Source organism: Phoca vitulina, unplaced genomic scaffold (genome assembly GCF_004348235.1).
Source record: "Phoca vitulina isolate PV1807 unplaced genomic scaffold, GSC_HSeal_1.0 scaffold94, whole genome shotgun sequence".
Lineage (NCBI taxonomy): Eukaryota > Metazoa > Chordata > Mammalia > Carnivora > Phocidae > Phoca > Phoca vitulina.
In genome coordinates, this window is record NW_022589797.1 from 3423576 (window position 1) to 3444968 (window position 21393).

The 21393-nt window shown below is 46.7% G+C and overlaps 1 protein-coding gene across 2 annotated transcripts in view; it reads left to right on the forward strand.

Annotated features, from left to right (window-relative positions):
* The first annotated feature begins 61 nt into the window (after positions 1 to 61).
* The window catches only part of B4GALT1 (beta-1,4-galactosyltransferase 1), a 53844-nt gene continuing 32512 nt past the window's right edge, over positions 62 to 21393 (forward strand). The window contains exon 1 of one of the 2 annotated variants that reach the window (XM_032396773.1): positions 62 to 665. In XM_032396773.1, coding sequence (XP_032252664.1) covers positions 248 to 665 — 418 coding nt within the window. In that variant the 5' untranslated portion in view covers positions 62 to 247. The remainder of the gene's footprint in view (positions 666 to 21393) is intronic. The other variant, XM_032396774.1, reaches the window with a different exon arrangement.

The window sequence follows — 21393 nt, forward strand, 5'->3', positions numbered from 1 at the left end:
CTCGCTCCAACCGGCTGCCCCGCGCCCGCCCCCACCCGCGCCTCGGGCGCACTTCTGGTCGCTGGGCGGTCGCGCTGGCCGGAGTCTCCGAGTTCCGCCGCCTGCCAGCCGGGGCAGCGCTCCCTCTTCGCTTCCCCTGCGGCCCCTCCCCCAAGCGCCGCGGTCGGGCAGCGCCTGGCCGGCGGCCCGCGGGCGGGCCGCCCCTCCCCGCTGTAGCCCACCCGCCTCTTAAAGCGGCGGCGGGAAGATGAGGTTTCGGGAGCCGCTCCTGGGCGGCAGCGCCGCGATGCCGGGCGCGTCCCTGCAGCGGGCCTGCCGCCTGCTCGTGGCCGTCTGCGCGCTGCATCTTGGCGTCACCCTCGTCTACTACCTGGCGGGCCGCGACTTGAGCCGCCTGCCTCAACTGGTCGGAGTCCCAACACCGCTGCAGGGCGGCTCGAACGGCGCCGCCGCGATCGAGCAGCCCTCCGGGGAGCTCCGACCCCGAGGGGCCCCGCCGCTGCCGCCTTTGGACGCTTCCTCCGAGCTGCGCTCGGGTCGCGACTCCAGCCCAGAGGCAGACTCTCACCCCGGCCCCGGCTCCGCGAGCAACTTGACTTCGGCCCCGGTGCCCTCCACCACAGCGCTGTCGCTGCTCGCATGCCCTGAGGAGTCCCCACTGCTCGGTAAGGACTCGGGGACTTTCCCGAATTTCCTCGGCGGGGTCCCCTGGACGTTCGCTCGTGCCCTCTTCCAGGATATCCAGCCTCCCAGTTCCGGATCACCGTCCCTAATCCCAGACAGAGGTTCCGGGCTGGATGGCGTGAGAGGGTGGGAGGCGAGTCCTTTTGGATTCACGTTGAAGACTGGGGTGGCGGTGGTACAAGGAAGCCGCGGGCCCCTCTGGCCCCAGGGCCCCAGAACCGGAGAAGGCCTTGGAGACTTCCCTGCTCTGGCTCACGCCTCAAGAAGTTTTGGAGTTTGAGTTTGCTTAGGGCTTGGAGCTGCCTTCGCCCCGCTCGCTCTGGTAGGGACCAAGAGGCAGCTCAGAGTAACCCACTCCAGTCTGGGACTCTGATGATGAGGCCTCCAGTGAGGAAGGAAATTGACCTCCCAGTTCACATCCAGTTCACTATCTTGTCTTTCCCTAGAACCACTCTCTCCTGAGTGGGTTAACTTTTCGTGAGCTTTTGGGCGAGTGACTTGTTAACTTCTGGTTTTTCATCAGTTAAATGGGGAAGATAAATGGTACCTAAGTCAGGGTTGTTTTGGAAGATTAGGTGAAACAGTGTAAACAAGTATTTACATTAATGAAGGTAAACCCTTAATAAATTGTTACTATTGTGTCAAGTTCCTCTTCTGTGTAGATCGCTGCCCTGGGGCCTTCCTACCCTGCTTCCTGCACCTGTAGGTTCCCCGAAACCTATGTGAGCAGAGCCCTCCCAAGGACTGAGGGTGTTTGTAGGAGTACAATGTGTGTACCACAGGGGCTGGAGGGCTAAACTGTAACCAGTCTACACCCAGTTGTTCCTTCCAGGGAGAAGCTTGGAGTCTCAGGTGTCTTGCCCAGGTGGTCAGAAGGGTGGCCACCAGCCTGCTGGGAGCTTGAGAGGGTGGGTTTGCGTTCCTCCTGTCCGGAGGAGGCTGAGCGGTTCCCTGCCGGCAGAATGTTTCCTTGACCTGTGATCTCCACAGGCAGTCAGGCCCAGGGCGGCCACAGGTTGTTCCCAAGATTATCATACTGGTGGCTGCTCATTTTTTAATGCCAGAGTTTAGAGATTGTTGTTCTAAGTGAGGGGCCCTGGCAGGAGGGCAGGCATCCTGCCAGTAGGAACTCTGTCACCTTCCCGCAAAACCCTGGCAGAGCAGGCCTTCTACATGCTCTTGCTCAATTTCTCCAATAATTACTTCAGTATTTTCATATCAAGTTTAGGAGGAAGCTCTTGGAATTGGTCAGACATGAATTGTGGAAATAAGGGGACTTTTTTTTTTAAAGCAGAAAATTGAATCCCTTTGGACTTGGTGGTTAGTCTGAGAAGCAGACTGGTCTTATAAAATAAAGTTGAATATTTGCCCTGCTGTTAAGTGTCTGGCCTCAAGCACCTTACAGAGTTTTTCACAGTCTGTGTCTTGTATGTAAAATGGGGTTGTTGGTGTTTAACTCGGTTATTTTTAGGGCTAAGTGAGATTGCGTACATTAAGTACATGGCAAATAGGACTTGGGACTTGAGTTCCATTTTCTCAGACTCCTGTGGAGGTGGCTCTGAACAGCAGAGAGAAAGGGGGAAGAGAGAGGTAAGGCCCCAGAACCCAGAGAGGCCAGTTTTCATCTTTTTGTTTTTAATTGTTGCCTAGACGTTTATGCAGAAAAAAGAGAAATTAGCAAATTAAAGTGCCCCAAAGTTCATTAGATTGGTATTTGAGGTATAAGGTCTTCTCAGTGAAGTGCGAGGGCCCATGGTGCTTTGTTTTTGTTCTGCGACGGTGTTCCTAGTGCTTGGTGACCGGTTACTGGTATTTCTGAGCTGAATTTTGAATTGGCAGCGTAAAGGCACTTCCTGAGAGATAACATTTGGAGGGTGAGGAGAGGCCCTGGGTCTTCTCTAGCTTGGCCGCCTTAGTGTGACACGCATGGAACCATGTTTGGGCTGCTGCTGTGGAGGTCCCACAAAGTGAAGGTGGCGGGTTTTTCTTCATTTTAATTGAGCCCTTAGGTTTGAGTGGTTGGGTCAGCTCTCTGAATGGGGGCTCCTGGCTGAGAGGGGGTCTCGAGGAGGCTGAAAGTCTCTCTAGGAGTGTGTGGGTTGGGGGGAATTGAGCCCATCTGTTCATCTGAGCAGGTGTCAATCAAAGCCCTTGCGGGGTGGTTTTGAGGTTGATGGGAGAAAGCATCCGTAGGGTTTAGAACTGTGGCCTTTTCACTACTTGCAGTTCCTTTCCTTGACGTGGCTCTACTTTCTGGTGTCCAGGGGTCTGGGCCAGACACTGTGATAAGCTCCTGTTTGGTACGTGGAGGGCAATGGGCATGCCCTTCCCTGGAGGAGCCAGACACCAGACCGGGCTGTTGATGGTGTCTGTTTGATCTCTCACAGGTTGTCAGAGCCTTGGATAGACTTCAGACAGACTTGGGCTTGAATCCTGCCTCTGTCTAGTCTTTGTGACATAAGGCAGGTTGCAGTGTGTTGAGCCATTCATTGTAGGCCCTGCCTCAGGATCCCCCCGTGGGCTAGTGGGAGGCCTTCAGGAGTAGGGACTGCAGCGGGGGAGGTGGGCCTTTCCTGAGTATTCCTCCAAGTTCCCCGGGGAGTTCTCCCAGAAAGTTCAGGCCTGCAGGCACTGTCCTCTTGGCCCTCAGGCTGTGTAGCATCTAGTCCACATAACGTGGTCACAAGGCTCCCTTTCCTGGCTGCCTGGGTGTTCGACCTGGGAGGAGCAGCGGTCTTGCATTTTCTTTTCCTGGAGTGTTCATCTCTGCTCAGATTTGGTGGCAACTCAATGTGACTTGACTGGTGCTGGCCTTGGCACTGCCAGCCCAGAGAGGGGCTAGGTGGAAGGTGGGCAGGACCTCAGGTTGGACTGGTTAGGGGAGGCAGGACTGACCTGGGGGCTCAACTGGGGCCTGGTACAGCTGGTACAGTCCCCTCAAGGGTGTATGGGGTGTGGGGGGTGAGTATAGGACTGCTTAAACCCAGAGGCTTCCTTTGCCCATCTATGCTTTGAAGAGATCCTCCTCATTTGTTCAAACGAGGACTCTAATCTAGAGGTGGGCACCAGAGAGCCATGGGCACCTGGACCAGCAAACTGCCACCGTAGGTAGCCAGGGTCCTGGGAGAGCACTTGTCCATGAGTCAACTTCCCCAGCTTTTGTGGGGGCTGTTAACCAAGCTTCTGTAGTGGTTTGTGCCCTTGGGAAGACAAAGCAGTATCTGCATCCCTGCTGGCTCTCAGCTCTCAGGTGTTTTTCCACCAGCATGCTATCCCCCTTCTCCCCCCTTCTCACATATTCACACATGTGGACACAAGCAGGCTGCCCAGGACAAAATGTACTTTGAGGACATCTGTCCCAGCCCTCAGCTTGGGGAAGGGCTCTCTCTCCCCTTTGAGTCTTGGAGCCTCATCACTTTCTGGCTTGGGGTAGAGCCTCATCCTCAGAGTTGGGGAAGGCACGGGGAGCCTCCCCTTGTCCAGGTCTTTAACTTTGGGAGATTATGTAGCTAGTACTTTAAACTAGTTTGTCCTGTTGTTTTTCCTTGGGAAAGTAGTTTATTGGCAAATACAAAGATACACCTTCTTGTCTAACAGTCTGAGATTGAGAAATACCCTCTATGACTATTGGGCTTGCTTCCTTCCACTCAGCCTGATGGTGGCAGGAGTGATTCCTACCTGTTGCAGTCTGTCCCAGACTCTGAGCAAGCATGGAAGCCTCCACCTTATGGACCAGGTGGACACTCCCTGGGGCATGGGGAGCAGAGAGTCCAATGTGGGATTGGATTCAAACTGCAGCATCTTGGACCCACAGCATCCCAAGATGGGACTGTCTAGTTCCCTGGCCCCATCCCTCATTGTGCTGGGGCTGGAACTCGGGTATCCTGCTTCCCAGCCCAGTGCTCTTCCTTGAGGTTATTGCCCAGTAGACACCTAGTGCAGAGGCTCAGAGCAGGCTAATATGACCTAGAATTTGAGAGGATCCTTGCTAGGTATGTCTGTGTGTCCACCTGAAAGCTGGCCTGGACATCCTTGATGGCTAAGACATCTGGTAACTTCATTCATTTAGTTCCCACAATGCACCTGTCCTGTGCTGGGTACTAGAGCTGCAAAGAGGAAGATGACACAATGCCTCTTCTTTAAGAACAGTCCAGGCAGAGGAGGCATAATTAAACTGTGCTGATGTCATTTAGGGAGACTAAAATGTGTGTGTGTTTAGTCTCTCCCTCTCCTATCCATCCCACCTTTTCTCCCTTTCTTCCTTCTTTCTTTCTCTTATTCAGAAACCTAGAGTTGATATCAAAGTTCTTCAGTCCTGGTTTTGGTTGTTCCTGTAATTTCTGAAGCCTCAAATTAGCTCTGTTGAGTAATCTGTACCTTGCTGCTTTATAATGACTGTTATGAGACATCAGCAGCCATATGGTCTTTGGGTAGCAGCAGGGTAGGGATTTCCAGGCTGGGACTAGACTAATTTATGGGTTGGGAATGACAGGACAGTTAATGCTCAGGCAGTCCCTGCCTTTCTGTGGATTTCGCCCAGGGAATCTTCTGGGCTTTGGGGGCAGGTCTGGGAGGCTCATCCTCTTTGGGCTTAGCTGGGCTCTGGGTGTGTATGAAAGTGGCCCAGTCTCCCTTTCCTGCTGTCTCTCTCTGTCAAATAAATAAATAAAATCTTAAAAAAAAAAGAAAGAAAGAAAGCGGCCCAGTCGTCCTGTGGCCAAGTTAAACCTAGTGATTTCTTCCTTGCTTGCATACCCAGTGCCTCCAATGCCATCTTCACTATTCAGTGTTCCCTGCCTGCTCCTGACAAGAAGCAGAGCCTGGAATTCTGCTTGTAATAATATCCACCTGGAAATTCCAGTTATTCTTATCTGGTTAAGTGGCAATCCATTTGTCCTAAAACAAATGGATTGCCCTTGCAGCTTAAATCCTGTGGGTCCTGGCACTGTGGCCATTTTACACTTGGCTCTGGCAACGCCCAGGGTGGTCCGGGCAATGAGGTCACTGTAAAGGCCAGCGAGCCAGACCCTAACTCCTGGGGGAGTTCACCAGGCATGGGATTGTGAGTGTTCCTAGGAGCTGGACTGTGGCTGTGATTGTAAAGGCCCCAGTTGTGGGGGTCTCTGTGCTTATGTGGGCCTACGCGGGTCACCAGTTTGGGGAGAGATTGCAGATCCTGTTGTAAAGGTCAAAACGTCCAGGTTCGAAGGTCATGGTGGCTTAAGGTCAGGGGATAGGGTCCGGTTGGGAGCTGGTTCTGAGTGGACGTGGCCTAAAGGGATTTGTCCTTAGAAGGCAGAAGGGCTGAGTCACACACTCAGTGTTTCAGGTTCCACTTTCCAGCCTGGCCTCGGCCCGCCCCTTCCCTACACAAATGAAGGCCAGGAGATATATAATTGGCTGTTGCTGAATTCTTTGGCAGTGAATTTAATGTCTGGTCTGGGTGTATTATGTAGCTGCTTCCCTTTCCCCTGCCACCCCTCCAAAGCCCCTCACGAAGCCCAGAGAGAGGGAAGGAGTAGCTTCCATGGAATGCTGCAGGCTAGGGCTGTGGGTCTTTGCTTTTTCCTGTATTTTTTTTGTAAAAAGTAATGCAGGCTTATTGAAAATAACTTAAAAAGGTAAAAGAGGTAGAAAGGCACGCCTGTATTCCTTTCACCTAGAGGAAGCATGTTGGCGTATCTCCTGCTAATCTTTTTCTTGTACATATTTAAGAATATAGATGAACAGATAGATTGGTATAGATAGACATAGATAGCCTGGTATCCAGCATTTGTCACTTAAGATTCTTTCTCACGAGCTTGGTCCGACACTTTTAAAAACCCCAAAAGCTGTGTCATTCTGTCAGCTGAATATGCTATAACTTTATTTTTTCAGTTGTTGTTGAACACACACACACACACACACACACACACACACACACGTAGTTTTTGTTTTTTCTTAGCGGCCCTCTGAGGCTTGTGCATAAAGCATTGCACTTTCTGGAATGTTTCTCGAGTAGAGTTTTCTAAAAAGGGAAAAAAAGGGTGAATGCTTTTTGAGAAGAGCTAGGTTTTAAAACCAGTCTTACAAAAAGATAGACCCATTCAAAATTACAGGTTTACTTAGTGCTGGCAGAGGAGTATCATTTATTGCTGAATGAAGGATGTGTCTAGAATTCTGATTAAAAAGGAAACTAGGTGCAGGAAGTGCCTGGGGCAGGGGCAGAGGGCCAAGCTGTAGGATGGACACTTGGGATCAGACTGAGCAGAAATCTGTTGTTAACAGAAGCAGTGGGGGTGATGCCCTAGGAGTCTGCTTTCTCAGTAACTTCTCCATTTGTCTCCTTAGCTGCTAAGTCCCTGGGCTAGGCTTGTGTGGACTGTGGCACTGGGACCGTGGTGCTGGGGAGACACCAGCTAGCTAAGCTGGTGCAGTTGACGTGACTGACTGTTTCCACAGAGCCGCCCGGGAACATGCTAGCAAATCGGACTGTGAAACCAATAGCACAGTGAGATCTGGGGAGGGGCCATGAAGTGAGACCCTATAGGTTTCCAGGAATTGCTTTTGAGAGAAGCCTCAGAGAGCATTAGAGCCCAGCGCTCAGTCGGGACTGGTTCAGGTGGTCTGAACAATCTAGTCTCAGGCCATTAGGCTAGGCTCTTCCCAAGGTGTCATTGCACTTGGAAATTATTCCACTTTGATTGCCCTCACCGGATGGATCTACATTCTCCCTTTCTGAGGGACACTTGGGCTTTGGGACTCTGCCAGGGGTCATTTGGCACAGAGTCTGGGGATCCAGGGGGAGGCTGTGCTGAGGGAAGTGGCAGGGTCATGTCAGACCAGCATGACCAGTATGGTATGAGGTCAGGTTCCTTCCTGCCCCACCTCATGGGTCTGGAGGCCATGGGGGGAGGGGTCCTGGCAGGGGGTTCACTAATTGCCTGACCCCATGACTGTGTGCATTTAAAAAATGCCTTTAAAAGTTTCCTTAAGGGGCACCTGGGTGGCTCAGTCGTTAAGCGTCTGCCTTTGGCCCAGGTCATGATCCCAGGGTCCTGGGATCGAGCCCCGCACTGGGTTCCCTGCTCGGCCGGAGGCCTGCTTCTCCCTCTCCTGCTCCCCCTGCTTATGTTCCCTCTCTCGCTGCCTCTCTCTCTGTCAAATAAGTAAATAAAATCTTAAAAAAAAAAAAAATTTCCTTAAAAGTTTCTTCCTGTTTTGCATAGTGTCCTTTTGCCTTTGACATCCTGAAAGTGCAGAGCTGTCGTTAGAGTCTCAGGCCACCCTGCCGCCGCCAGCTTGAAAAAACAGAATAGGACTCCAAGCTAAGTGTGGGTCTAGGGAAAATGGTATTTGCATCATAGCAGCTTGGTGACTTGGCGCTGAGGTGTTAGGTAGCTCCTGGCATTCAGATGAGTATAAAGGCAGCCTGGGCATGGCCGCTGCCTGGCTGAGAATGGGTAGACCTGAGTCTTCACCCCAAGTCAGGAGGAGCCCTAAGGAAGTGGGTGAATGAAGACTGATTTGCTCACTCAGCAAGCTTTTGTTGGTAACCACAGTATCTGAAGCATGGGAGATAGACATGAACAAGGGCTCAGCAGTGGACAGACCCTGGCAATATGGTGTAGTCAGAGAGGGGAAGTGTGGGTGTCCCCAGGGCACTGGGAAGGTGCAGAGAACCAGATGGGTGATCTGGGCTAGGTCCAGACTCAAAATGAAGGGCCTCTCTTCCAACACTGATTCTAGCATCTCTGTGTTTCTCAGTGTGTCTGAACAGTCTCCCTGGTTGGGAAGGGCAGGGGTCTACTGCTGAACGCAGCCTGTAATTTCCTCTGGTTGCTGTCACATGGGAAGAAGGCCATGGCTGCTGTCCCAGCTGCTGCATGCACTCACCAGCCGGGCAGGAGAGGACAGGAAGTGGGAGGCAGAGTGAAAGGAAGATAATGGAAGAGAGAAGGGGGTGCAGAAGGGGCCATGCTGGACAGGGGAAAGCTGAAGATAGCTAGACTGAGGACCTGAAGGAGAGAAGGCGAAGGGAGAGGGAGGTACAGAACCAGGGGGTTTGTGGTCTGCAGGGGGTAGGGGCAAGCCTCAAAGGCCACTGGTGTGAGAATTCTGTGTTCTGGTCCTTCTCCTAACTCATTCCATCATTTTGGGCAAGTCCCAACGCTGTTAGTCCCTCTTTCCCTCTCTGAAGTTTGAGTGGGTTGGACCTGTTGGTCTTTAGTGCTCTTCCTTCTCTTCCTCCCGAAGTCTGGGTTGGTATGGGGGAAATCCTGGTCATATCTGCAGCATGAAAGGGCTCTGAAATTCCCTGTGAAGCTCACTACCCACTGGCTAGCTGTGTGATATGGGAGAGATGTTTTCCTTTCGGTGCCTCAGTACTCTCACCTGTAAAATGGGGATAACAATAGTGTCTACCTCATAGATGTTGTAAGATTTAGGTAGTAGGCATAAAAAGGCGTAAAACAGTGCCTAACACTGAATAAGCTCTGAATATATGTTATCTATTATTGGTAGCACTGATAGTTCTTATTTGTGAAGATTTTGGCGTTTGCTTGTAGGATTTCTTCCTTTTTTTCTGTTTTTTAGTTGAAAATACATCACCACATTAAATATTTTAAAAAATACAATTCTGCTGTTTACCATTGTAACCAAACATATGCCTACCACTGTAACAAAACTTGACAAGACTTTCTAAATACATACATACTTTACTCTGTTGTAATTGTAGTGTGAAACTATTTTGCATTCTGTTCATTTCATTCAACGCTATCTTAAACTGTTATGTTACTCATAATTATCCTAATTATCTTTTCAAGCTGCTATCTAAAATCCTTATGCAGGAGTGCCTGGGTGACTCAATTGGTTAAGCATCCAGTCAGATTTTGGCTCAGGTCATGATTTCAGGGTGATGAGATCAAGCCCCACGTAGGGCTCCCCGCTTACCAGGGAGTCTGCTTGAGATTCTTTCTCTCCTTCTCCTACTGCCCCTCTTCCCTCAAATAAATAAATAGATATATAAATCTTTAAAAAAATTAAATCCTTACCGATATTCCCTTAGCATTCAATGTTCCAGGTTTCTCCATCATGGTCATTGTTTTTTTTGTTTGTTTGTTTTGTTTTGTTTTTAAATCATAGATAATCTTGAACATTTTCTCTTATGTTTCGCTTTTTGCTTCAGTTGAATTATTTCCTTGGGATAAATTTCTAGAGAGGAATTAGGCTAAGGGAGATAGTCACCTTTATGACATTGGTTCACATTGCCACTTTGCTTTCCAGGAGGGTTGGAATAATCCACAGGCCCTAAACTGTAAATTCCTGGCCTAGAGATATTGGCTTTTAAACAATGTGGATACCTAGGGGAAGTCGGATCTATCTGGAGTCTCACATTGACACTCCCAGCTTGTGTGTATGTGTGTGCGTTAAGTTCCTTATATAGGGCACTGCACCCAACTTGGACTTGAGGTTCTTCCTGTACACCATTGTGTCTGGGAGTTCCTGCTGAGGTGTATCCACCAAGGAGCCTTACTGGTGGCTCTTTCAATACTTCCTGTACCTTTGCCAAAGAGTTGATTTACACAAAGTAAGAAACTTTCCTCCGTCCTTTATTTGTGGAGCCAAACCTGTAGAATGGGGGCAGACCCTGGCTTTATAAGCCTGGCTTCAAAATGGTGTTGGTCCTAACATAATATAATAACAAACAAACAAAATAAAACAAAACAAACACAAAAAGCAAAATGGTGTTAGTCTAAAACTTTGTGGGTTGATGTCTGGAAGTACCATATGCAGCCATCCACAGAAACTGTGTTCGGTTCTGACGGGCTAGCCTGGGCACCTGACCACCTAACCCATGTGGATCAACTCCAGTCTGACGACCATGATTGAGGGGATCCAGAAATGAGGCCCAAAGGAAGAAGGACTTAAATTATGTTGGGTAAAAATAAGTTGATCGATGGCTGTGAATCGCCAGTTCTGCCTCTATGGCCACCCCCTTCACATGCCTCTTTTGTAGATAGACAGGAGCCTGCTGATGTCCATAAGCAGTACAATGACTTTGGCGCCAGTGATTTCAGTGGCCAGAGGTTTACAAATTAAGCAGATGGGGTGCATTCAACTTGTGACAGCTGCTACTTTCATCTCACAGGCCCTCTTGTCCTGTTCTGCCAAGTTCCGCAGCACTCAGCTGTGATTTAACAAGGTGCTCCCTGGATGTATTTGCAGTCAGGCCAGAGCTGTTGTCTAGCATATTGTTTCTGGGGTGCCCAGGGCAATACTTTCTTCCTGTGTAGAATGGGGAGATAATTCTTACCTCAAGGGCTTGATAAGAGGATTGAATGAGATGAGGTATGTGGTGATGTCAGTGCTCTGTTCTTTTGTTTGATGTCTAACCCATTCCCTTGGGTGCAGAAGACATACACTCAACATAGTAGGCTGCAGAGTAAAATTTTCTCCAAATGCGGGTTGTTGTTGTTGTTGTTTTCCATCTGCCCTGGGGCAGAGTTAAGAGGATAAGGGAGAGGTGTGAGGCTGTAACCACAACTTAGGGATAGGGTTTAGCCTGGAGCCAGGGTTTGGCGGAGACTGTGGTCTGCCTCGATGAAGAGACCTACCCCAGGCCACAAGGAGGCCTCCATCTTGTTGAATCCACACCACTGGGAGCTGGGAGTGAGTGTTGCCACGCGCCAGGCGCGCCAGGATTCTGTGGTGCTCCACAGCCTTCCGTTCTCCAGGTGGACATTTTTTTGTCCGTGTCCTGGGGAGAGGCCATCATAGAGTATAGAAAATTGAATGGAGGGAGCATTGGATGTGTCATGGAGTCTCAGGGGACAAGAAGAGATGTGTTAAGAAGGGAGGTAGGGGGAGGGGGCAGCCCGGGGTGCCCGGTGACCTAAGCTTGGTGTGTTATTAGGACAACTTAGGCAGAGGCCTGTAGATAGCCTGTCTTGTAAAAGAGTAAGAAATATTGATTTGTAGTTCTTTTTTTTTTTCAGTTTTATTAAAATATATTAAAGATTTATTTATTTATTTGAGAGAGAGAGAGAGAGTGCACACGCATGCACAAACTGGAAGAGGGGCAGAGAGAGAGAGGGAGAGAGAGAATCCCAAGCCAACTCCCTCCTAAGTGTGGAGCCCAACTCAGGGCTCGATCCCGGGACCCTGAGATCATGACCTGAGCCGAAATCAAGAGTCAGATGCTTGACCGGCTGAGCCACCCACGCACTGCACAGCATTATTAAGGTATAATTGACAAATAAATGAATTGTAGTTCTCTTTATTGTGATGTCTTTGTCGGATGTTGGTATCAAGGTAGTACTGCCTCATAGAATGAGCAATACTACCCTCCTCTTTCCAATTTTAGGGAGAGCTGGTGAAGGATTTGTATTCTTCTTCAGATATCTGTTAAAATTCACCAGTGAGGCCATCTGAGCCTGGGCGTTTCTTTGTGGGAAGCTATCTGATTACTAACTCAGATTCTTGTTGCATGTCTATTCAGATTTTCTGTTTATTCTTCAGTCAGTTCTGGTAGTTTGTGTCTTCCTAGGGATTTGTCTTCTTCACCTAAGCCACCTAATTCATTGGCATACAGTTGTTCACAGTATTCCCCTGGGATCCTATTTGTTTCTCTAAGGTTGGTAGGGGTGTTTCCTCTTTCATTCCTGATTTTGGTAATTTGAGTCTTCTCTCTTTTTTTTTCTAGCCACAAGTATGTCATTTTTGTTGATCTTTTCAAGGAACCAGCTTTTGGTTCACTGATCTTTATTGTTTTTCTGTTCTCTATTTCATTAATTTCTGCTCTAATCTTTATTATTTTGTTCCTTCTGCTTGTTTTAGGTTTAGTTTGCTCCTCTTTTTCCAGTGTCTTAAGGTGGAAGGTTAGGTTGTTATTGATTTGAGATCTAAAGGCCATATACTTTTTTTTTTAACATTTTTATTTATTTATTCGAGAGAAAGAGAGAGGGGGGGGGGGGCGGGGCGCAGAGAGAGAGGGAGAAGCAGACTCCCCACCGAGCAGGGAGTGTGATGCAGGGCTCGATCCCAGGACATTGGGACCATGACCTGAGCCAAAGGTCAGGTCCAGCTAACCAACTGAACCACCCAGGCGCCCCTAAAGGCCATATACTTTTAACGTTTTTTTTTTAATTAAAGATTTTATTTATTTATTTGTCATGGAGAGAGAGGACAAGCAGGGGAGGTGGCAGGCAGAGGGAGAAGCAGACTCCCTGCTGAGCAAGGAGCCTGACATGGGACTCGATCCCAGGACCCCGGGATCATGACCTGAGCCGAAGGCAGATACTTAACCGACTGAGCCACCCAGGCATCCCTACTTTCAACATTTCATAGATGCTGTCAAATTGCCCTCCAATTTGTGCTCATCAACAGTGTTTGAGAAATGCCTATTTTCCACATTTATGCCAGTTAGCAGTCTTTTTACATTTGCCAATGTGATGATCAAATGTGGTATCTTGTTTTAACTAGTTTCTTTGACTACTGATGATGTTGACCAAACTTTCATGTATTCGTTACGTTGGCCATTTGTATTTCTTCTGTAAATTACTTGTTAATATTTTTACCCATTTTTCTTTTTTTTTTTTTAAGATTTATTTATTTATTTGAGAGAGAGAAAGTGCGTGCATGCATGTGAGCAGGGGAAGGGGCAGAGGGAGAGGGAAAGAATCTCCAGCAGACTCCGTGCTGAGAGTGGAGCCCAGTGTGGGGCTTGATCTCAAGACCCTGAGATCATGACATGAGCTGAAATCAAGAGTTGGATGTTTAACCTACTGAGCCACCCATTTTTCTATTAGTTTTTAAAATAGGTTTGGAGGAGCTTTTAATATTATGGATATTATTCCTTTATTATATATGGTTTGCAGATATGGCCTGTCACCTATCTTTTAACTTTATCTCTGGTATCTTTGACCATACAGAAATTTCAAATTTTTATATATTTAAATCTGTCTTTTCCTTTATGGCTTCAAGTTATTTTTGCACTCAGGAAGGTCTTCATCCCAAGATTATAAAATTTTTCTTCTGTATTCTCTTCTAAGCTGGTTCTTTAACATTTTTTAAAGATTTTATTTATTTTTCAGCAGAGAGAGAGACAGCGAGAGAGGGAACACAAGCAAGGGGAGCGGGAGAGGGAGAAGCAGGCTTCCCACTGAGCAGGTAGCCTGATGTGGGACTCGATCCCAGGACCCTGGGATCATGACCTGAGCTGAAGGCAGACGCTTAACGACTGAGCCACCCAGGCACCCTGGTTCTTTAACATTTTATTTCTGACAGTAAAAGATGAACAGAATCACTGTTCAACCCTCATGTGTTGCAAGAAACCTCATATCATACCCAAAAGGCCCTTTGAGGTCTCACCCTCTTCTTCCAAATCTATCACTGATGCTGGTAGATCAGAATAGAAATGTGAAATTTTAGCCACTTGTGATTATAGAGCTATAATAATCTGTAGGCTTTGAAGGTGTAGAGATTCAGGGCAAAAGGCAAAGTAATACTTATTGAATATCTGTTAGTGCTAAGCATTGTGATAAGTATATACAGGGACCCTTGAACAATATGGACGTTAGGGGCATTGACCCCACCCCCCACCCCCTGTGTTGTTCAAAATCCGCGTATAACTACGGACTCTCCAAAACTCCTAATAGCCTACTATTGACCGGAAGCCTTACCAATAACAGAAACGTTTGGTTAACACGTATTTTGTATGTTCTATGTATTATATACTGTATTCTTACCATAAAGTAAGCAGAGAAAAAGATTGTTTGTGAAGAAAATCATAAGGAGAATACATTTACAGTACGATACTGTAAAAAACCTGTGTATAAGTGGACCAGTGCTGTTCAAACCTGTGTGCAAGGGTCAACTGTATATGAGTTACCTCGTTTACCACCTGAAAAGAACACATTATTATCCCCACTCCTTAGAGGAGGAAATTGGAACTGACTGCATTTAAAGTAATCCTGATACCAGAAAGCTATCGTCAGGAATGCGTGACTGGCTGACTGCCCACATGGTCCGTAGGGCAGCAGGCTCTCCATAGCTCAAGGTCTGGTTTTAGACGGAGAGAGGATGTATTTGTAACCAGCACTGAAGTTCCAGAAATTGAGTTAGGGCTCCAGAACTGATCAGAGGGGCAGCTGACTCACTAATAAAACTCCCACGAGACTTATTTACATGCTGGGATACCAAATTGCTGCTTTTGCTGCGAAGATTAGAACTGTTGTCAAGTGGCCTAGAGCTCTCTGGCTGTTGGCGGTACTACAAGCGAAGCCATAGTACAGTCAAATGAGGCCGCTGGTAAGGCAGAAGTCAGAGCAGGGAAGGGAGCTGTCCTGTAACGCTGGATGGTGTCTGGCTGTCAGGGCTCACGAACCCATCCCCACAGCGTTGCAGACCTTTTTCAGGGACCAGGGTTTGGTCTAGTCGTCAGGGCTTTTTCTCTTCTGTACCGCTCTGGAAGGACACATCCAGCTCCATCTCCACCACTCCCTTATTTGTTTCCTTCTGTACTTTCTTCCTTCTCTCCTTTCTTTCCATCCAGCCATCAAACTTTATTTCATGGCCCATTATCATCACAGACTCTCTTGCCTTATTTTCTTTGTTCTATTTTATTCTCATTCCCGCTTCCATTTCCCAACCCCACCAGGAGCAACCATTCTAATGTGTTTACTGTGTATGTTTTTCTTTTGCCCAATTGGAGCTGCTGCTTTATATATCTATTTTTAATTAAGAATTAATTTTTTTAGGGGCGCCTGGGTGGCTCAGTCAGTTAAGTGTCTGCCTTCGGCTCAGGTCATGATCCCAGGGTCCTGGGATTGAGTCCCGCATTGGGCTCCTTGCTCAGCAGGGAGCCTGCTTCTCCCTCTCCCTCTGCCTGCCACTCTTCCTGCTTGTGCTCTCTCTCTCTCTTTCTGTCAAATAAATAAATAAAATCTATAAAAATGATTTTTTTTAGATTAACATACAGTAAAATTGGCCTTTTTTGGTATTTAGTTTTATGAATTGTAACACAGTGTATATTTGTATAACCACCACCACAATAAGGATTCAGAATAGTTTCATCACCCAGAAAATCCCCCTTGAAATCACATACTCCTCCCACCCTTAACCACTGGCAACCACTGATCTATTCTCTATTACCAGTGTTCTATCTCCTTGAGAATGTTATAAATATGTATCATATAGTATCTGTACCTGCATTTTTATTTTATTTTTTTTAAGTTTATTTAAATTCCAGTTAGTTAACATACAGTGTTATATTAGCTTCAGGTGTATAATATAATGATTAAACACTGCCCTACATCACCCTGTGCTCATCATGACAAGTTCACTCCTCAATCCCCATCCCCTATTTAACCCATCCCCCACCCACCTCCCTCTGGTAACCATCAGTTTGTTCTCTATAGTTAAGAGTCTGTTTCTTGGTTTGCCTCTCTCTCTTTTTTTCCCCCTTTGCTCATTTAGTTTCTTAAATTCCACAAATGAGTGAATCACAGGGTATTTGTCTTTCTCTGATTGACTTATTTCACTTAGCATAACACTTTCTAGCTCCACCCATATCGCTGCAATTGGCAAGATTTCATTCTTTTTGATGGCTGAGTAATATTCCAGTGTGTGTGTGTGTGTGTGTGTGTGTGTGTGCGTGTGTGAGTGTGTGTGTGTGTATCTCACATCTAATTTATTCATTCATCAATTGATGGACACTTCGGCTGTTTCCATAATTTGGCTATTGTAGATAATTAATGCAGCTATAAACATTGGGTACATGTAACCCTTTGAATTAGTATTTTTGTATTCTTTGGGTAAATAACCAGTAGTGCAATTGCTGGATTGGAGGGTAGTCTATTTTTAACTTTTTGAGCAACCTCCATACTGTTTTTCAGAGTGGCTGCACCAGTTTGCATTCCTACAAACAGGGCAAGAGGGTTCCCCTTTCTCCATATCCTCACCAACACCTGTTGTTTCTTGTGTTGTTGATTTTAGCCATTCTGACGGGTGTGAGGTAATATCTCATTGTCATTTTGATTTGTATTTCCCTGATGATGAGTGAGTGATATTTAGCATCTTTTCATGTGCCTGTTGGCTGTACCTGTATTTTTAACTTATGTAAATGGTATTATTTTATAGTTTATTCTGATTCTAATTTTTTTCACCCAGGTCTGTTTTTGTTTTAATTTTTAAAAAGCTTGACATAACTTCAAACTTATAGAAAAGTTGCTAGAATTACACAGAGAATTTCTGGATATCCTCTGGGTTCCCCTAAATTCCCCAAATATTAACCTTTTACTATAGTTGCCTTTTTTCCCTCTTCTTTCTCTCTATTCATGTATATATGTGTGTGATAGATTATGAACTATGCTCCTTTACCATTAAATATTCAACATGTAGGCGCGCCTGGGTGGCTCAGTCGTTAAGCGTCTGTCTTTGCCTCAGGTCATGATCCCATGGTCCTGGGATCGAGCCCTGCATCGAGCCCCGCATCGGGCCCTCTGCTTGGCGGGAGGCCTGCTTCTCCCTCTCCCACTCCCCTGCTTGTGTTCCCTCTCTCACTGTGTCTCTCTGTCAAATGAATAAATAAAATCTTTTTTTTTTTTTTTTTAAGATTTTATTTATTTATTTGACAGAGAGAGACACAGCGAGAGAGGGAACACAAGCAGGGAGAGTGGGAGAGGGAGAAGCAGGCTTCCCGCGGAGCAGGGAGCCTGATGCGGGGCTCGATCCCAGGACCCTGGGATCATGACCTGAGCCGAAGGCTGACGCCTAACCCACTGAGCCACCCAGGCGCCCCTGAATAAATAAAATCTTTAAAAAAATTTTTTTTAACATGTATTTCCTAAAAACAATAATTTTTTGTATAACCGTAGTGTAATGATCAGAATCAGGAAATCAACATAGAAAAATTCCTGTTATCTCATTGCAGACCTTATGAGGATTTTTGTTAATTGTCCTTATTGAAGACCATGCATTGTAGTCAGCTTTCATGTCTCTTTAGTCTCTTAATCTGGAACAATGCCTGAAACTTTCTATTACATGATACTGACATTGTTGAAAGGTATAAGCCAGTTATTTTGTAGAAGGACCCTCAATTTGGGTCTGTCTGATGTTTCTTTTATTTATTTATTTATTTATTTATTTATTTATTTATTAAAGATTTTATTTATTTATTTGACAGAGATAGAGAGAGACACCGAGAGAGGGAACACAAGCAGTGGGAGTGGGAGAGGGAGAAGCAGGCTTCCCACTGAGCAGGGAGCCTGATGCGGGGCTCGATCCCAGGACCCTGGGATCACGACCCGAGCCGAAGGCAGATGCCCAACCGACTGGGCAGATGCCCAACCCACCCAGGCACCCCATTGTTTGTTTTTTTTTAAAAGATTTTATTTATTCATTTGACAGAGAGACACAGCGAGAGAGGGAACACAAGCAGGGGGAGTGGGGGAGGGAGAAGCAGGCTTCCTGCCGAGCAGGGAGCCTGATGTGGGGCTCGATGTGGGGTTCGATCCTAGGACCCTGGGACCATGACCTGAGCTGAAGGCAGACGCTTCATGACTGAGCCACCCAGGCACCCCTGTCTGATGTTTCCTTGTGATGAGGTTCAGGTTACACATTTCTGAAAAGAATACCATTCAAGTGATTCTGAGTTCTTTTTAGTGCATCATGTCTGGGAGGCTCCTGCTCTCAATTTGTTTCTTACTAGCAATGTGACCTTTGATCATTCCCTTACGGTGGTGTTTGCTATTTCTCTATTATGAAGTTTACTATTTAACCCCCTTTAATTAAGAAATATCTTACAGGAATTTGCTTGAGATTATGTAAATATCCAGTTATTCCTCGAACATTCATCCACTTGTTTTTAGGATCAATTGATGATTCTTCCCTGAATCAGTTCTTAGTATGGTGGTTGGTGATACCATTCTTTCATTCCTTCTGTGTTTCATTCCTTCTGTATTAGTTGGTGTTTTCCTGTAAGGAAGAGCTTTCCCTTCTCCCCTATTAATTCATATATTAGTACAGACTTATGGATTCTTACTTTATTCAATAGCTCATAATCCTTTACTATCATTATTTTGATGCTTAGATTGTCCCAGATTTGGCCAGTGAAATCCCCTTCAGGCTGTCTCCTGTGTCTTTTTGACATATCCCATCATTCTTTGAGCACTTTCTTTTAGGCACAGCAAGATGATCTAGGCTCCTCTTGTTCATTCCCTGACTCAGCCCTGGAATCAGCAACTTCTCCAACAAGCTCTAGTTCTTTTTAGTAGAGAATGGTATTTAGAAACCAAGAACTGGGCCCCAGGCATTCACCCTTGTTTTTGTTTTGTTTTGTTAAGATGTATTTATTTATGCTTCTCCCTCTGCCTCTCTCTCTCTCTGTCTCTCATGAATAAATAAATAAAATGTTTTTTTTTTAAAAAAGATGTATTTATTTATTCATTTGAAAGACAGAGCGTGTGTGCGCGCAGCACGTTCACGCAAGAGTGGGGGCAGGGGCAGAGGGAGAGGAGAGAATCCCAAGCAGACTCCCCACTGAGCGGGGAGCCCCACGTGGGGCTCGATCCCAGGACCCTGAGATCATGACCTGAGCCCAAACCAAGAGTCGGATGTTTAACCAACTGAGCCACCCAGGTGCCCCCCTCACCCTTGTTTTTAAGGTCCGTCCATGTTGCTATGTGTACATCTAGCATCCATGGTGTTCATCCCAATTTTTCTTTCTCCTGTAAGGATAGATTCCCACACTGCCTCCCACCACTGTCTTCACAAATACTTCTGTAAGGAGCAGCCTTCTGCATGTTCCTGATGGACCCGTGGCTGTATATTTGTATTGATGTGGGAGTGCCAGATAACCACTCCAGAATGACCACCCATCATGTACATTTCCACTGGTGGAGCATGGGGGTTTCTGTGCTTCCAACAAATACTTGACATTAACCAGCTTCCTAATTTTTGGCCAAGTGAATCTATATGCTGGGATAGGTCTTGTTTTTGTTTTTTTTTTTAAAGATTTTATTTATTTATTTGACAGAAAGAGAGAGCACAAGCAGGGGGAACGGCAGAGGGAGAGGGAGAAGCAGGCTTCCCGCCGAGCAGGGAGCCTGATGAAAGGCTTGATCCCAGGACCCTGAGATCATGACCTGAGCCGAAGGCAGATGCTTAACGACTGAGCCACCGAGGCGCCCCATGGGATAGGTCTTGTTTTAACTTGCCTTTCTCTGATGACAAGTGCTCATATGCTCTATGGCTTTTGGGTTTCTTCTTTGGTAAATTGCTTGTTCATGATAATCAGTTGCCTGTTTTTCTCAGTGGGGTTCTTACATTTTTCTTGATGATATGCAGAAGTTCCTTATACATCTCGATACTAATCCCTTGCTGGTCCCAAACGTTGCAGATTTTGGATCTCAATCTGTCATCTATCTGTTCATTTGCCTGTGCTACCTTTTTTTTTTTTTTTTTAATATAGACCCTTTGTTTCCTCTTCGTGCAGTCTCTCACCAGCACTTCTTTTTCTATGTTAAAACCCTTTGTTCCTCCACATTTTAAGTGTGCTAGTATAGCTGAACTCAGCTGATTCTCTTCAACAAATGGTCTATCTTTATGATGACTTAGCCTCTTATTGAGTTGTATTAAGAATGACTTTACTTCTTAGAGTGTGAGCGAGGCCTGCATGTAAATATTAGTCATGGATTTATTCAGCAAATATATGCTGTGGGCCTACTCTTTTAGGCACTATGCTATCGCTGAAAAGGTTCAGAGGTTATGAAACCTGCCTGTGGCTTTTCAGAGGTAGAGCAGGGATTTGAGCCTCTTCCTACCATACTGCTTCCCTCAGAAACTGAATTTGGTTCCCGTACACCTGTGTGTCAGATTTTTATATCTTATCTAACAAATGGCCTAGGAAGGTGCAGAGCAAAGTGTTCTCCCCCAGCATCCCGAGGAGGGGAAAGTAATCAGGAGAGGAATGGAGGCAGATGTGGCTTCTGCCATTGTAGGCCTGGAGCCCTCAAGTGGCAGGCTCTGGGCTACCTGCTGGGGACTGGTGAATGGCTCCGGGCTGAGAGCAGAAGTCCCAAAAGAGGCAGGAGGACAGCCTCAGTCTGGAGGGGGAGGTCAAAAAATAAAACACCAGGCCTAAATCATTGAGAAGCTCATATCTTCTCTTGCAGAAGTGCCCTATTTCTAAGATGAGAGAGATGCCCCAAGATCTTCCTGGAGCTAACAGAATTTCCAGGCAAATTGGCTTCCCAAGCCTTTCCTGGTAGTGGTAACTGTGGGCAGGAACAGTTTCCAGAATTTCCACAAATTCCAGCGAGGGAGGCAGGCAGGAAGGGAAGCCAAAGGGAGAAGAGCTGAGTGAGGAGGAAATCTGCCTTTGGGCCAGGACCAAACAAAGCAGAAATTCCTCCTGGGACGGATTTTCCCTGGAGGACAACACTGGAAGCCTGTTTACTGGGCTTTAAAAGCCTGTGGTCCCCAGCACAGTTTCTTGACCTCAGGGTGCTGAATCTCTGTGGTTTCACTATGGATAGAAACTTTCTCCTTGGGTCACGCCAGGACAGAAGTGTATCGCCACACCCCCAGTCCCAGGGCCTCCCCGAGGTTTCCCAGTGCTCTTTCCTTGCTTCTCCTACTCCACTGAATTCCAGAGCCATGGCCATGTATGGTATAGAAATGTGCTTGAGAAGGGTTTAGATCAATCAAGTCAAGTAAGATTCACTTTTA